At 40.4% G+C, this 16,136-nt stretch overlaps 2 protein-coding genes across 4 annotated transcripts; both read right to left on the bottom strand.

The window, feature by feature from the left end:
* Positions 1–2,448: 2,448 nt before the first annotated feature.
* Positions 2,449–8,563, bottom strand: erlin1 (ER lipid raft associated 1). Of its 2 annotated transcripts, none has more exons than XM_072391070.1 (12): positions 8,434–8,563; positions 7,419–7,547; positions 6,933–7,014; positions 6,520–6,566; positions 6,360–6,421; positions 6,141–6,266; positions 5,964–6,037; positions 5,748–5,806; positions 5,579–5,670; positions 5,349–5,438; positions 5,165–5,244; positions 2,449–4,751 (listed from the first exon to the last, which is right to left on the bottom strand). In XM_072391070.1, the coding sequence occupies exons 2-12, from the start codon at positions 7,529–7,531 to the stop codon at positions 4,563–4,565; spliced, it is 1,014 nt and encodes a 337-aa protein (XP_072247171.1). In that variant the 5' UTR covers positions 7,532–7,547; positions 8,434–8,563; the 3' UTR covers positions 2,449–4,562. The 2 variants fall into 2 exon arrangements, with proteins under 2 accessions (XP_072247171.1, XP_072247172.1); XM_072391071.1 differs by lacking the exon at positions 8,434–8,563 and adding an exon at positions 8,249–8,407 and having other exon boundaries at positions 7,419–7,542.
* Positions 8,564–9,650: 1,087 nt separating this feature from the next.
* LOC140313110 (inhibitor of nuclear factor kappa-B kinase subunit alpha-like) lies at positions 9,651–15,850 on the bottom strand. 2 transcript variants are annotated; one of them, XM_072391072.1, is made up of 22 exons: positions 15,588–15,848; positions 14,996–15,131; positions 14,795–14,889; positions 14,594–14,711; positions 14,448–14,517; positions 14,265–14,353; positions 14,065–14,154; positions 13,836–13,960; positions 13,575–13,682; positions 13,339–13,474; positions 13,016–13,216; positions 12,522–12,624; positions 12,307–12,430; positions 12,079–12,230; positions 11,915–11,976; positions 11,727–11,836; positions 11,423–11,472; positions 11,086–11,194; positions 10,808–10,955; positions 10,619–10,668; positions 10,303–10,402; positions 9,651–10,023 (listed from the first exon to the last, which is right to left on the bottom strand). In XM_072391072.1, the coding sequence occupies exons 2-22, from the start codon at positions 15,098–15,100 to the stop codon at positions 9,964–9,966; spliced, it is 2,205 nt and encodes a 734-aa protein (XP_072247173.1). In that variant the 5' UTR covers positions 15,101–15,131; positions 15,588–15,848; the 3' UTR covers positions 9,651–9,963. The 2 variants fall into 2 exon arrangements, with proteins under 2 accessions (XP_072247173.1, XP_072247174.1); XM_072391073.1 differs by lacking the exons at positions 9,651–10,023; positions 10,303–10,402; positions 10,619–10,668 and having other exon boundaries at positions 10,867–10,955; positions 11,707–11,836; positions 15,588–15,850.
* Between the last annotated feature and the right edge of the window lie 286 nt (positions 15,851–16,136).

Consider the following 16,136-nt stretch of genomic DNA (forward strand, 5'->3'; position numbering starts at 1 on the left):
CCTCTTAATTCCAATGAAAACCGTAAAGTTGGACTTAACTTTTCATACACTACTTCTGTATTTTGGCAATATCTTTACTTCATTTTAAGACCTGATAATGTTGGGGTTTTCTTCTGGGTTTTTTACCATTACATTTTACATTTATACCTTTTTTTTAATTGTCTGTGTGACTCACTTTGAATATGTGTCTGTGTATTTCACTGCAGATATCTGCCCTTTGGCTTATTTTCCTCTTCTTTTACTGAATGTTTTTGGGTTGCAGCCTTTGAGTGTGTTGCTATCGGCCAGTAACACTGAGACTTTCCTGCCTCCTCACTCCATTCGGTTTTCTGACTTTGTCAAAGAGCTGCAGGACTGTTTGATCTGGTGAGGCTGAGCCACCTATCCTTATATGTGCTGAACCGAGATGAAACTGCTTGTGATGAACACAAAATAAATGTGCAAATTTCTTTCAGTGTGGTGCAAATGGGTTGTGGGGTTGTGGAAGTCTCATGTTTAAAAAAGAATTCAAATTTCATTTGACAGGAACAAGGTTTTTTTTTTCCGTTTTTTTTCGTTACACTGTTGTGCATAAGATATAGGCACCAAAATTCGAGCCACTTTAGTTTGAAATGTGTGCCATCAATGTTCTGTATTCAGGGCTGGGCACTTTACAAGACTCCAAAGCTGAAGCAGCTGAGGCTGAAATATCTTGAGCTTTAGTCACTGGATTGGACTAGACTAGACTGGAGCACCACAAACACTGAATCAGACTTTTTTTTTGTCAAGTCAGAAGCTTTTAAACTGCCTTTGGATGTTATAATGCAGCTTTGAGATCAAACATTTAAATTTCAAGTCCAACTGAAGTTTGAGGGTCACTTCAGTCAGCCTGAAAAGTCATCTTTATGTGTAGGCTGACCTTTATATGTACCTTCAATGAAAGGTGAGAAGATGAAGAAAGAAACTCTACTCTGATCTTACGTGAGAAAAGGATATGAGAACAAAGCACAAATAATCTTATCAAAATGTGCAAGAAAAAAAAAAGACATTCAGTACAGAATTACATCTGACCATTTGTGCAGATGTCTTGACTAATGACTTGGGGATCAGCACAAAAAACAAAAGGAGACTCCGAGAAGTGCTGGGAACTGGCACCAACACACAAGATAAGAATGCATTAGAGAACTAAAGAACAGAGCAGCTATTGAAGAAAGTACTTTCATCCTGAAGCAGCAAATACTGATGATTCACATTTGTGTCATACTGCTGGTTGAGAGCTGGATTCATTTAAAGAAGAAGAACCACACCCTTCTGTCTCCGGGGAGGGACATTATCCAGGAAGATCTCAAGGTAAGATAGATTAAGCATAACATGATGTGGGAAGATCAGGGACAGAAGGAAGGAAAGCAAAGTGATGCTTCAGCCAGGAAGCTGAAAATCCTGACCTTCACCTCACTTCCCAGAGGGGGATGGATTTAAACTTGCTCAGTTTATTAACCCAGCAGCAATTAATCAGACCACCCAATGAAATCAGCACAAGCCGACAGACAAATACACGGAAGAACTATTCGGTTAAGTAACGAACTGAAGATAATCAAATCTTATTACATTTTCCTTTATGGTCCTATCAATCTCAAGAAGAACCTGATCCCGGTCAGACAAAAGCTAAACACCCTCCCCAGGGATGCAAAGATCAATGTTTTATGGTTAAAGGATAGCAGAGAGCTCCACAGGGGCTGGGAGGTCATAGGAGGAAGTTATCACTCATCCGGTCTCCCTGACCGCCGTCTCATGTAGTAACACCTTGGAAAGCTTTTGCGACTAGCCGGGCTGAGGGCAGGACTCACAGCTCAGAGTTGTTGTTTTTTTTATGTTTACACCACATGTTGTGGGTTAGAACAACAGGGACTGTGTGATAGATCATGTTTCTGGGTTCAGGAAGCGTTCGCAGATTCATGCTCACGCTGCCACAACCATCCAGCCAATAAAAGCAAATGATGTATCCCCCTGTGCAAATAATACGAAACTCCTAAACAATTCAATGCGCATGAGCTCAAATTCAGGTCCGTTAAATTCTCAACTTTTCAGTGCATGTGAGATGTATCATACATTTATTAACCTACACATTTGTAAATATCAAAATATATTTGCAAATGACTGTGTTTTAATAGAAAAAAACTCTCAAAACTACATCCAAAATGTAAGTTATATTGTGTAGATGTCTATGATTTAAGGGCCTTTTCTAATATATGAGGAAACATACAATTGATTTCTCTTGAAATTAGACAACAAATCCATTGACAATAATCATAGATTTATTTCCCTTCACTTTGGTCCATAATTTGGCCTCTTGGCTTTCATTGCTTTGGTATAGAACTTTTTTTTTATAGTGCTGGCTCACCTCCTATTGGCACCCAAGTGTACTGCACAGCGGCTGCCCACACACACAAAAATCAACAAAGAGAGGAGTGGTACCAAAATAGGTTTTATTTTACATAAGAACATTGTCAAAACCTGAAAACATTTTTGCATATAAACCTTTTAAAACAAGGAGACAATGTTTAAATTTCACAGATTTTACAAAACATTGATAAAGAGAAAGGAAAAAAAAAAGAAAAAAAAGAAAGATTTCATAGCAGATTAATACACCCCCACCTTTGCATCTTTATTTAAACCCACCACCAAAGCATTGCAGAATGCAGCCTTTTAACTGTTCACATAGACAGCATGATATCTTTCAAACACTAGTAGTGTGCTCTGCTAGTTATAGCTTTCTCAGTTAATACCCAAGTGGAGCCTTTGAGGTTTTAAAAGAATCACTTGATCTTTCAGTCCGCAAGCCTGGGGTAACTTATTTATTTAAGGCTTAAATTCTGAGTACTGGAAGTATTTCAAAGTTTGTGAAGACCAGAGCCGAACAAAATCAAAAGCTTAAACACATTAGAAACTAGCACCAACTTGCATATGTTTTAAACCCAATCAATATCAACTTAAATCTAACAGAACAAAGCTTGTTTCTATTAAGTGCTGAAACGCATCATCACCACAAAACAGAGCAGAGAATAAATGCTTGTTTTCCTTAAACAAAGTGTAAATTACTGCTGTAATTCGAAACTGGACGTAGCCATTGAATCTTTAAAAATGAAAAACAACCACTGGTGAAGACTGAGGACTTTTCCAATCAATCGTTTCTTAAATTACTGAAAAAGTAAACAATGACCAAAGACAAGCTTGATTTAATTATTTCACCTTGAAAAGACCATCACCCTCATAATGTTGTTTTCACAGACTGCTAATGTCAATCGATCATAGTGGAGAGCGGTGGTGGTCCAATTTTTTAGCCCATTTTCATTCGACAGTCGTCTTTTAGCTTCTGGAGAACACACTCGGACCAACAATGTGCAGCTGTCTTATCAAAATAAAATACACTTCCTGAGAATTGACATATACCGTGTCTGAACGAGCCGTGTAAGAAGAGAGTTTGGCAAACAGGCACAGGCTCTATTAATCATCTGAATCAAGCAAAACTACTCCCGCATGCACAGCCGTGACAATCAAAACCAAAACCAAACAAAAAGGAAAGAAAACTTGCTGATTTGCTCAATACGGATCACAAATCACAGCTTCCCACAGCGTAGTGACGCACAATAGTCGCTTTGTTGTTGCACCTTCATATTAACCATCTTGAGTTAGTCTCTAGTTTTTTGTTTTTTTTTCCATCTTTGCTGCACAGCAAAAATACCACAAGTCTCAACAGCTAATCAAAGAAAACACCAGAAAATAAACACAGCTAATAATCTTAGATTACTCATCCACTGAAATTAAATTCTTCTTAGCACATCTTTACGCTTTCAGCCAAATAGCAATCAAGGTCGGCTCCATGTAGTGACCAACTGGTTCCGTTTTTAACGCTAAAATGGTCCAAATGTCAAGAGTTTTACAGCAAGCAGCATTTGACATAAGATGTGAGGAAATGGTCCTCGCACTAACTCACGCTGAGACCAACGAGCGACTCCGTGCGAGGGAACGTGGCACAGAGATGACTAACCCTCGCTCCCGTTTTACTGTCAATCCAGTTTTTATTTAGTGTCATCTGTCAGATTCCAGTGCAGCCAAACCACAAGTTAGTTCTCAGAAATCAAAAAGTAATTTCCATCGCAAATCTTTTCTCTTGCACGCAAACAGCTCCAAAAGCAAAGTTAAACGCTGCAATGATATTAAAAAAAAAAAAAAGAAAAAAAAAAGCACATGTATATTAGGGCGACTACTTGCTGTCGCCTTCCCAGGCATAAGCATTTTTATGCTTTGGATTCTAACTATGGCATCATTCTCGTTCCTTGAGCTCGTTGCTCACAAAGAGTCAACTTGGCGTTTTTATCCCATCCCCGTTTCACTTTTGCTCTTCTTTCACCTTTAATTTTCTCACTCTTTCGATTTAAGACTGACGTGTGCGGTTCATCAAACTAGCTGCAAAGCTGCCCCCCCCCCCCCCCCCACCCCACCCCCCATCATCTTCAGAGACAAGACAAGTCCTCACTGGGTTCTCCTGTCCTGTGCAGATATAGAGCTGCGGACAAATGGACTCAGCGTCCATTTGTCTTTACTTTAAGCAAGTCTGGTTCAGCATTCGGCAGAGAGGAGCTCCCAGGCTTAGGGGGACCGTTGTTTCCCTCGACAAACATGTTCGGAATATCCTGACCGAAGTAGATCTTACTATTAGCCGCTATGGCCTGAAATTTCATCAGCTCCAGGTATTCTGGCGTTAACTTCAGCTGAAAAGATTTAGGGGAAAGACAACAGTAGATTAGAGCTTCGTCACATCACCGCACACAACAATACCAGCATGGTTCTTGACATAATCACAGAGGGGAGAAACTTAGCCCCAAATAAATGGAACTATGACATTGGAACAACTGTAGCCGGGTGAGAGTGGTATTATACTTTCCTAAATATGATCTGCATCTCTTTGAATGTGATCCTGTATCAGTCGCATGGACTGAACTGATTATGTCATTACAGCAGTTATGTGGATATAAACACTAAGTACAAAAATGATCTCTGGCTAAAGAGTTCCACCACAGACACAACACACAGGACTGTAGCTGAAATTATGCGAGCGACACCCGGTGGTATTTTCAGCATGTTTAGTACATTTAGTTTGAATGCATTTTAACACAGCTTTTACCTTGTTTGCTTCTGCAATCTTGGCAGCACTGTAATATTCTGCATCAGCCCTCGCCTTTTCCCTGGCCAGAAAGGCATCATCTGAAACAAAAGGAACAGTGTTGAATGAGACACTCAGACCAACTAGCACACCACACGAAAGTCTCATCCATCACGAAGCCAGAACTGAGAGCAGTGACGCTAACCCTCTATTTCAGAGATCTTCTTCTCCGTCTCCTTCTCCATCACCTTCTGTCTGAACTGGATCTCTGCTACCTGAGCTACTTTCTGAGCCTCTGAAGGAAAAAAACAAACAAACTTGGTTTAACAGAGGAAGATAGTGGGGTTACACATGACTGACAGAGAGGAAAAACGCTTAAATTGCACTGCAAATTGTCGTGCAAATAAGTGATTTACAGTAAAACACCACATTTACCAATAATAGCTCTCTTTCTTTCAGTCTCCGCTTCCTTTTCCACCACCTTCTGCGTTTGAGCTGTTATCAACAACCGAGTCTTCTCTGCTTCCCTGTGCACATAAACGAAAAAAAAGAAACTGAAGCATGCACCAAACCAGTGAAGGTGAGCAAGACTTCGTAAACTTACATGAGTTCAAAGTTCCTTCTGATAGATTCGGGGATCTTTGGCTTGGTGACACGGACTGCCTTCATTGGATGTTGAAACAGGGCAGAGGGGAAAAAAAAAAGAGGAAAAAACTATATAAACCTCAGCTCTCAACAAATTTCACAGCGTGGATAACTGGTTACATTTTGACATCAGTAATATGATCAAAACTGGAGTTACGTGTGTGTGCTTCCATACCTGTATTGTCAGTCCAGGAGCCATAACATTGAGATCTTTCTGCAACGCGGTCTTCAGGTTCTCATCGATTATATCTGAAATACACAAAATTGAAAACATCTTCAGTATAAACCCTACTGTGCATAATACTGTGGGAATTTCAGGAATAAACACGCAATGTACTGTGTAAAAACTCACCAAAAAGCTCAATGTAGACCTCCTGTAGTGTGTGTACACTGCAGAACTGGTTCAGTTCATGGTGAATCTTGTTGAAAATGAGAGTTTTGTCATAATCAGCAGTGTAGTTCCTCACAATCTCCACCACTGCAGACAAAAACAACGAAGGCAGCCCGCAGGCTTAATGAGTCGAGGCAATGAGAAGCGACTGAAATGAAAGAAAAGTTGTACACGTTTTACCTGCTAAAGGGACCAACATATTAACAACTTCTATCCTGTCAAAGTAGATCATTACACCACCACTGTGGGGAGAGAGAGAGAGAAAAAAAATCACTTTAACAGATAATCACTTCCAAAAGGGGAATCAATATCTGAACAACTACTCCGAGTTCAGATGTACCTCGTTCCACAAGGCACATTCTTGATCTCATCAGTTTGGAGCGTAGTCTGGGGGAAAAAAATAAATACAAATGTCCAAAACATAATTCTACAATGACTCAACATAACAAACAAAAAAAAGCATCACATACGCACGTAACATCATAAGCAATGAAAGTTCAGTAAACAGTTAAACAGTGTTCTGAAGCGATCTTTACTGAAGTTCATCTCAGTCTTGTGATGAAATGACGTTTCCGTAACAAATGGTGCAGAGGCACAAAAATGCTGCGTTAACATGACGTCAAATCGAGCCACTGCAGACATTGTTGAATGTCAACTGTTTGCATGCTTTCGCTTATTCATAGAAGATCCCACCTAGTTTACATGAGACGGGCCTCTAAAATGCCGAGTTTCGGGGATGAAGCGTGAATTTACCTGCACTGATCTGTAGGTGGTAATGAAAGGCAGCATAATGTGATATCCAGGCCCATTGGGAGCAGTCAGCAAAGCCCCACCTCTGAAACAAATACAAATCGTTTGGTCCCAGTTCTCAACATCAGCCTTTATAAACAACTGTACACGAGTAGATAGTTTCTTTGGAAATAACCACCTTATCCATCTGTTGTTTTTTTTTCATTTCACATCAAAGCAATGCATTGCTTTAAAAGGCAAAATATAGATAAAATCACAGAGAAGTATCTGCTTAGTATATTCTGCTGGGGGAAGAGAGCATGACTTCATGCCACAAAAAGCCTTTAGTTAAACAGGTTTGAGCATACTCATTATGCCAAAGACAACATTTGTATATCTGTGCAAATAGTTATAAAAAGCCACCCTCTTACAATAACACGCAGTGCACATCCTGCGCATTCAGATGTTATTTCTACCAAACACCGAGTTAAAGGTCTGAGTTTGGGATACCTGTAGTACACAGCAAGGTGTCCTTCCTCTATCTTGTGAATCGAGGAGTGCAACATGATGGCCAGCACTCCTGCTATTGCTGCAAATACTGCCCCTACATGCGGCATCGTCATCTTCACTAGCACTCACCTGCATGGAGAGAAAGAAGCATAAACACATTTATACAACACTGAGTGCTCACGGCAACACAGCACGTATGATCAGACACCAACACAGTTAGCAGCACAACAAGCAGACAGTTTCCAATTCTTATGTCAACCTTGCCAACACCGATGCATTGTGACAATGAAGCAACTCCACCTACATGAGCAGCTCTGTATGGGAGGCTCAAAAGTGGATGTTTTTGGACAACGTCTGATAAATTGTAAAATAATTTGTAAAATTTAGAATTGGATAAATATCATCCAGTTTTAAACACATAATTCAAACCAGCAAGCACAGCACAGAACACTGGCATACATAGTAAATTCCAGACACCAATGAAAACCTTCATGATAAAGAGGACCCAACATTTATGTCCTTCCCTAAGTGAATAAAATATGCATTGCACAACCTACTATATCTGCAAGATAGCCCGCTATGTTAATCATATCAGTTATCTTTATTTCACAGCCGGTCATCTTGTTAATGTTATCTATCCATACTTTAGCACAGGTGCACCCAAGTCAATGCTGCGCCTCACATGAATCTGTTAGTCTAACGGCTAACGCTAACATGCACGATTTCCTTGCAGAATAACTTTAAGAAAGCGACGAGGGAGTCGATCCTCAGCGAGCTAGCGACGAAACATATATAAATAATAACCCTGTGTCGTCATGTGTATTAATGACCTTATCGAAAAGAAAAAGTTGTACAAATATTCGTTTGGTAACGTTATCCTAGTAGGCTGGGTTAGCTAACAAGCTAGCTAGCTCTCATATCGGGTGGGTTCTAAAGTCAGTCACTCCGTCAGCATCTTGTAGCTTAATGCTAACATTAGCGTGCTAGGCTGTTACAATAAAGTAAGCACAATTACCTCAGCTTGCACAGTGCTCAAGTGTAATTATAATCATGTGAAAGTAGAGTAAACGACTGGCTCTTGATTTAAAAAAAAAAACACAAAATCAAGCCGTGTCCACTTCTGGTTTTATCTTTTATCATTCATCGACCCATCCCCCTCACCCCGCCTCCTCCCACAGGTTTCAGGCTTGCTTTGACTGGTTACATTAAGTTGCCTTCAGGTACTGCAGGAATTGTGTGTTTTTTGATAATCCTGCGCAACTGTACATTGAAGTAAAATCCTATTAGTGACACTTTGATATAGATATGCGTCCACCATTATCTTGATCACAGGATAGATTTTCAGAACCTCTTTATTTACTCAAGCAAAAAAGTAAAATTATTTCCCGTTATTTGGTAAGATAGCAATGATGTGTTTGAAGAAATAGCTGGGAAGCAAGATTGCAAAATCATATTACAAAATAATAAGTAATTGTAATTTGGATTAACATGGAAATATTCTACAGGTATTTCAAAAAGACACACAGCCAATATGTGGCACAAAGCAAGCAGGGACTAAACAAAAAGCCAAAGTTGCACTACAAAATGAGAAGCGAAACCAAACAGGCCACAAACAGATGATACAAAACAAAACCAATGACGCAGACGCAAATGAAAAACACACCAGGCATAAGATGGGAAATGGCCACAAACAGAAACAGAATGGCTAACAAATGAATGCAAAATCATGAAAATATGATGTGAAATGAGATGGCAGCGAACATCTGAGCAAATGACCGTAGAGATGTAAATGAAGATGTGAAAAAAAAAACAGATGAAAAGTGATGCAAACAATTAGCAAGATGCACAGCCTGAAACACAAATTGTAGAAGAATTAAAAAAAAAAAAAACTTTTCTTGTAGTTTTGTATGTGTGTGTGTTCTGATTCTGTGCAGGATGACTGGGGAACATTTTACATGTCTGTGCCCAGGGGCCTGTGGTTTTATAATCCATCTCCTGCTGCATCCGAGCGTAGGCTTTGTAAAGGACAAGAATCCAAGAATCAGGTCTTGCATCTTTTCTCGGAAAAGTATAAGTTGGTCTTTCAACATCATGTCTTCACCCTTGTATTTTGGATTTCAGCAGCTATTTCATCATTGCCATCTGTATATAAATAGCTGTTTCAGCACTATCTTCAGTGGTGTTGCATTTGCTGAGAAAAAAATGTGACACTAACCAAGAAACAATTCTGAGGCAAAACAGTGCATGCGTTCATATATCTATAAAATTTATTTGCATTCCTTCATTCACAATCTCTCAGCAGCAATGTTTCACTCTGATCAATAGTACTATAAAAATAAATACGTCATTGCCACGGACGGAAAAATATTTCAGTAAATTTGTGAAAGTTTTTTGTTAAGTTGAATCATGCGTAGCTTACCATGGTTCATACATTAATGTCTTACAGCATCACCTCTGTGTAAGTAACACTACTCTGAAACACAAAGCTTTCATAAAGTGGAACTCCGGCAACGCACTTATTACGCGCACATTCTTTGGAAAGTCTCTAAAGCTTTTGAGACTCAGTTTTCACAACTCCAAACTGAGTCCAGCTCCAGTCCTGAGCCTGAGGAGAGAAGAAAACAACAGTTCACACTGCATCACTAAACTTCCCATTCTCCATGCCATCCATTCTACGTCATACTAAGCAGGTCAACCTGCATATATTGGAAAAACACTGCAAGATAAGATGTAGTTTTTAACATGGATAAATAACTGTCTCATGTAATTTACATTTTTTTTTTTAAATCAACAGTGAACTGGTGTGTTTATACAGTATATTGGGCATTATTTCAGACATCTGCTTATACACATTAGTGCAATATTTTGTGCCTGTATTCCGTACCGTAACACTGTGTTCCATCTCCTGGGTGGCATCTTGCAGCAGAGAAGTGAGATGGCTCATATAACGCTGATTTTCATCTAGGAGCTGATTAACTGTTTGACTGAAAATAAGACAAGAAACTCTACAGTGGCCGAATGACTTCAAGACAGTTGTAATTAAGATGTCACATTGTAAGACTGTATAGTGCCCTCTTGTGGCAGTTTTGTGAATTAAAAAAAAAGAAAAAAAATTACAAGAAAATGACAGATAATACAACCCAAAGTTGTTCAGCTCTCTGAGGCTAGATGCAGTAGATTTTGTCTTCAATCGATCTTACCTGTCAGCAGGTTGTTCTATAAGTGACAGAGTTGGAGAACTGTTCTGGGCCTAAAGACACAAACACACTATTTTAGCTACATAAATAACTACCTTCAACATTCAACACTGCATTTAGCAATGTATTGCACCTAAAATGTCACAGACGGCAAAAGAATATTTTTTGTACTGTTATTTATTACAAACTCACACAAGCAATCCTGAGAAGGTACCAGAAGTCTTTCTGTCTCTTCATTTGCATCTGCATCACCGCCGCCTCTGCAGTTTTTATGTTTTCTACCGCCCTTTCCAGCTTAGGGAACAAGTCCACAATGCGTCTCTTACATACCAGGATTGTACTACAGAGAAGGAAAACAATGGGGGGGAAATCCCAAATGACACTCAGAGAACTGTAAAATGACACCCGAGTTGGCCTCAGATTTACATGCTTGTGAGAGCCTTCCTGAACCTAACCTGCTGATAATTTACCTTAGGTGAGTGTACAGGTCTTTTAGCACTCTGTCCTGGTTCTGAACGGTCTGGAGTATAGTCCTAACCATGTCTGAGCTATCACTGTAGCCATGAGGAGGGTCAGGACCTGCAAAAAAAAAAACACCACTTTGAAGAATCACTCATGTACAACATTCAGACACAGTAATGTCAACAGTTATCTCTTAAGAATCCAGCTTTTTTAATTCACAGTCACGCTGAGGAATTTTTCAAACGACTGGAATCTTGTGACATATTTGCTCAGCTCTCCCAGCTGCATATTATAACTGTAGTTATAGCAACAATGATTACAAGATTAGGTTGTAAGATTACCAACTTTTGCATTTAGCTTTAAGTTGCTTGTAGAGGTCAATTGCCTTTGTTTCACTGGAAAAAAAGACAAAAAGAGTTGTTATTTGTTAATGTTGTTATTTTCAGAGAATTTTGGCACAAAGTGTGCCCCATCACATATATTCTAACTAACTTAGGTGTGGGTTGGAGTTGAAAGGCAGGGCAAACGTGAAATAATTACAGGGGTAAAAACAGTTTCAACACCCATGTGAACGCCTGACCGTTGTTTTGCGAGACGCTTTAAAAAAAAAAAAAAACATGAGCGATTACAGTTTCTCAGAGATACTGACAGCTGTTCCATCACATCCCCTTGTCTCCATGCAAACGGACTCCTCTGCAGCTCCACGATCTCAGAATGTAGAGCCACAATCTCCTCGTCCAGATACCTCACATCTGCAACCTACAGCAGGAAAAAAACGTCATTGCACCTTTTTGGAACAACTGCAAGAAATTGCCTTGAATCTTACGAACGTCCGACCTTTGCCAAACCGTCAAGCTTCTCTTCATTTTCTTGCCACGTCCTCAGCATTTTCTCGGATGCTTCAAACAAACACACAACGACAGCAGAAAGTCCCCAATGAGGCTTTAGTGATGGCCTAAAAGTATCATATGCATCACAACTGGTTATTAACATTCACTCACAAATGCCACTGTTCCTCTGCTTGGAGTATTGCTCCAGATCATACTGGATGCTGGTCTTAAAGAAAGCCAGTTTGGCTCGGAGCTGCTGCGACTGGGAGAACAGCAGGTTCTTGTAGCGTGTTAAGTTGGTGTTATAACGCAGCAGACTCAGCCTACACAAGCACAAACACAAGTTAAGAAAGTTTAGGTGTGTAGCTTGTGTATTTACGTGGGTGCTAATGTACTTACATGGCAGCCCGCTGCCCCTGGTACAGGCGAAGGTAGTCATCTTTCAGTCCGCATATATAGCTGACCGCTTCACCCCACACCTTTCTAAGAGCAGACAGGGGCAGCTGTGTCTTAGTCTCCCTGACTGAGAACACAGACAGAACAATGATGCTCAATCCACATTCATTTGGACACTGCATCATACTATTTACTAGAACTAGAGTTACATGTCTCACCTATAAAGTTGACACTGTCTGGTAGTGGCCTGGCAGTCAGTGGTCCGGAGTACTTAGTGAGGCTCTTATCAAACATGAAGACTATGCAGCTGTCCCAGCCACGCTGAAGACAAACAGATAAATGTCTCTATGGATACTCAATATGCATTAGAGGTAGTTCACAGAATGATAAAGAACAAAAAACCTGGGTGGAAAGCTATGATCAGGTTTAGATTTCACACCTGATCGAGAGATGCTAGAATCAGGCAAATTCTCAAATGGTCAATCGCATAGTGTAACAATGCATTGTCAAACTATTTGTTACTATAAAGCATTTAACCTGCCTTATATAGTTTCACTCAGCAAAAATGGACCCAAAACATAAAGTTAAATTTACCCTTGTTAAAAATGAACCTGTTTGATACCTGATAATTTGGCTCCTGTTTCTGTGTGTGTGTGTGTGTGTGTGTGTGTGTGTGTGTGTGTGTGTGTGTGAATGTGTGTGTGTCACATACCAAACCATCTGGCAGACATTGTACAGGCGGCCTACGTGGATCCAGGGACATTCCCGTCTCCAGCAGCAGCTCTTGATTCAGTGGCGATATGTGTGCCTGGGTGTCAGTTTCCAGACGAAGCTGCAGGGAGTGTAAACTCTCCTCAGCACCCAAAACCACCGAGTGCAGCTGGGCTGAGGTCATGTCCAACACATGAATGACCTGCAAAAAAAAAAAAACAAATGCGAGGTTTGCTTTGTTTATTGCCTTATAGTCTAGTACAAAAAACAACAGCATTTCATTCAGTTGAATAAGAGAGTCCAGTGCAAATTCACTAGCCTAACCTTCATGTTGAGAATGTTTTGCAGAGTGGTGTAGCAGTGAGGCTTGTTTGTTTCAGGATCCAGTCCTCCACCCCGTGTCGCTGGGTCCCAAAGTAGCAACATCTGAAGAAGAGACTCAACTGGTTCCAGCATCGGCCTATGAACACACACAAACACACACTCCCAGGTCAGACAGAAGTTACTTAGAAGGAGACAATACTGAGCGGCCACTATTTAAAGCGCCTCTTTGTCTCTACCTGCTGAGATTGTTAGGATATGGAAGATGTGATGAGAATCGAACTTCTCCATTCATATCCTCAACTGCCACGATGTCTTTTAGACCTTTGCTCTTGACTTTGCTTGTCCTACAAAAGCAGGAAAAAAAGTGTTTTCACTGCATCCCTCCATGGATGGTGACACGTAAGCTTACTCTGGCACAAATTAATTCTATATAAACTGGAAGCTTTCTGACACGCAGGTTCGCCGATGCACAGATGGCAGACGCATCTTTGGCTCACCACTGTACGGGCTGCATGTGGTGCAGAAAGGGCCGAAAGCCACAAGCGCATTCGAAGATCACCGTCCCAAAGCTCCAGTAGTCCACAGTCACAGTGTAAGGGATACTCTCGAACAGCTCTGGAGCCTGCCAAGCACACAACAGTGATTTTCAATAAAAAGGGCAGTGCTGTTGGCGTTTGCTGAAAATAAAAGAAGGAGAATGCGTCACAGATGCAACACTTAACTCACCAGATACTGGAGAGTTCCAGCAAAGGAGGTACAAAGACTTCCCTGGTCCAGATCTTTTGCATAACCCAGGTCTATGATTTTATGAACAAGCTGAAGGAAACATATGTCCATGAAGAAAGCAAAGCAGAGAAAAACATCAAACATTTGTGACATTGGAGATTCTAAAGGCATCATATATGTATAAGGGGATATGAGTTCACCTTCCCATCAACCTCCTGCAGGACAATATTCTCTGGCTTTAGGTCTCTGTGAATAATCTTATTTTCATGGAGATACTGAATACCAGAACCTGTAATAATAAATAAAAAAAAACACATGTACACTGTGTATCATCGTGTCATTAAGCCAACTTTTCATCAAAGTGTAGATGATGGAAGCTTTACCAATGTCACTGAGCAACGAGAGGACTTCACTCTCCTTTAGACCACAACAATTTTCTGGTTTATTCAGCACCTAACAGATACATCAGTTACAAGTAATGGCTTCAAAGATGGTAATTTCAAGTGTTTATAAAGTGCTCATCTGGTACCTTGCGCAGATCTCCTCTTGAGCAGTACTCCATAGCCAACAGCGGTAGATCATTTACAGCAATCGAGGTCAATTCTTCTGGCACTTCTCTGGCCTGAACAATATTCCCATGGCTCAGCCTGTAGAAACACATGCACCAAACACTAAAAAAATAAATTGCGCAAAGGGTATTTTGCTATACAAGAAGATATCTGCCACTTACTTCTTCATTATCTGAATCTCTCGGCTCCATCGGTCTTTATTCTTACAGCTGAGCTCCAGGCGACAGATTTTCACGGCGATCTTTGCCCCCATCTCCTGCTCCGGACACAGAGAAGGAATAAAACCAATTAACACACATGTGGGTCTCGAGTTTATGACTTTCAGGATGTACATAAAAAAAATGGCTGAACTTAGAACTTACAAGGTGCTGGTAAAGGTAGACGTGCCCAAAGCCTCCCACACCGAGTCTTTCCTTCATCTCCCAAGAGCCGCACAGCTGGCTCTGTTTGAGGGCAGGTCGCTCCATGTTGTGAGGTCTGCTGCAGTCTGCTAAACACCTGAGCGACAAAGAGCCATAACAACCTGAACTTTTTGTTCTCGCCTCACATTTTGAACTGCAGTGTGGATCTTCTTCAAGGCTAATTTTCTTTTAAATCGTACTGATTTTGCCTGTAATGTGCTGAATGAGGTCCTACTTTTATCAGAAGATATGAATTGGTCATAGTGCTTCTCATCAAAAACTAAGTTTGCATAACTTTTATACTGTATTGTACATGTACATTTGCTTATTTTTCTTTCTCTATAAACCTATAAACTATTTAATCTTTAACTGGATTCTCAGCTCCTGCTCTTTCTCTTGCTGAGGCTAACTCGCTGCTTGGTCAGTTGTTGTTTTAGTATTGGCAATATTAGGCCTACTAAAGTAAAAAAAAATAACTTAAATGCGTCTTGAATATCTACAACACATTATGAGTATGAGGTAACATCTTAATCTGTAAGCATTACCCACTCACCTGTCTTGTAGGTCAGAGTAAACAGATGGCAGCGTACTGTGTATGTCAGAACATTGTTGCTCCTTAGTTAGCTAACCATGTTGTTTACAGTTTTTTTCTGAATTAGTGTTTGATTAAAAAGGATGGGCCAGCAAACGTGTGCCTTCACCCAATAACCATATCTCTAAAGCTGAAGTTTACGTTGTGTTTTGTGATAATTTCGTGTGAAAAGCGACAGGGAGTGACCGCGAGTCAGCGCAAAGTGAAAGTACGTAATGACAGTGTGGAAACTGCGTCTGCGCATGCGCGTCTAGCCTGTCTCGCGCATTGTTACTCCAAGTGGGGCTTTCCCTGCCGACCTACAACCATACCAGCCAACAAAGTGTCGGGTGTGGATTTCAAGTCAGCAGGAGTAAAACTTATGATTACTCATTTTACATTTTCATCATAAAAGTTGGGAAACTCCCTGGCAGCTAAAAAGCTATCTTTCCAAAACTTTAACCATGTCTAATTTTGTTCACTAGATGGAGCCATATACAATGATTATGAGCCCATGGTTAAACAATGCCT

This window comes from Leuresthes tenuis, unplaced genomic scaffold (assembly GCF_036924035.1).
Source record: "Leuresthes tenuis unplaced genomic scaffold, fLeuTen1.0.hap1 SCAF_8, whole genome shotgun sequence".
Lineage (NCBI taxonomy): Eukaryota > Metazoa > Chordata > Actinopteri > Atheriniformes > Atherinopsidae > Leuresthes > Leuresthes tenuis.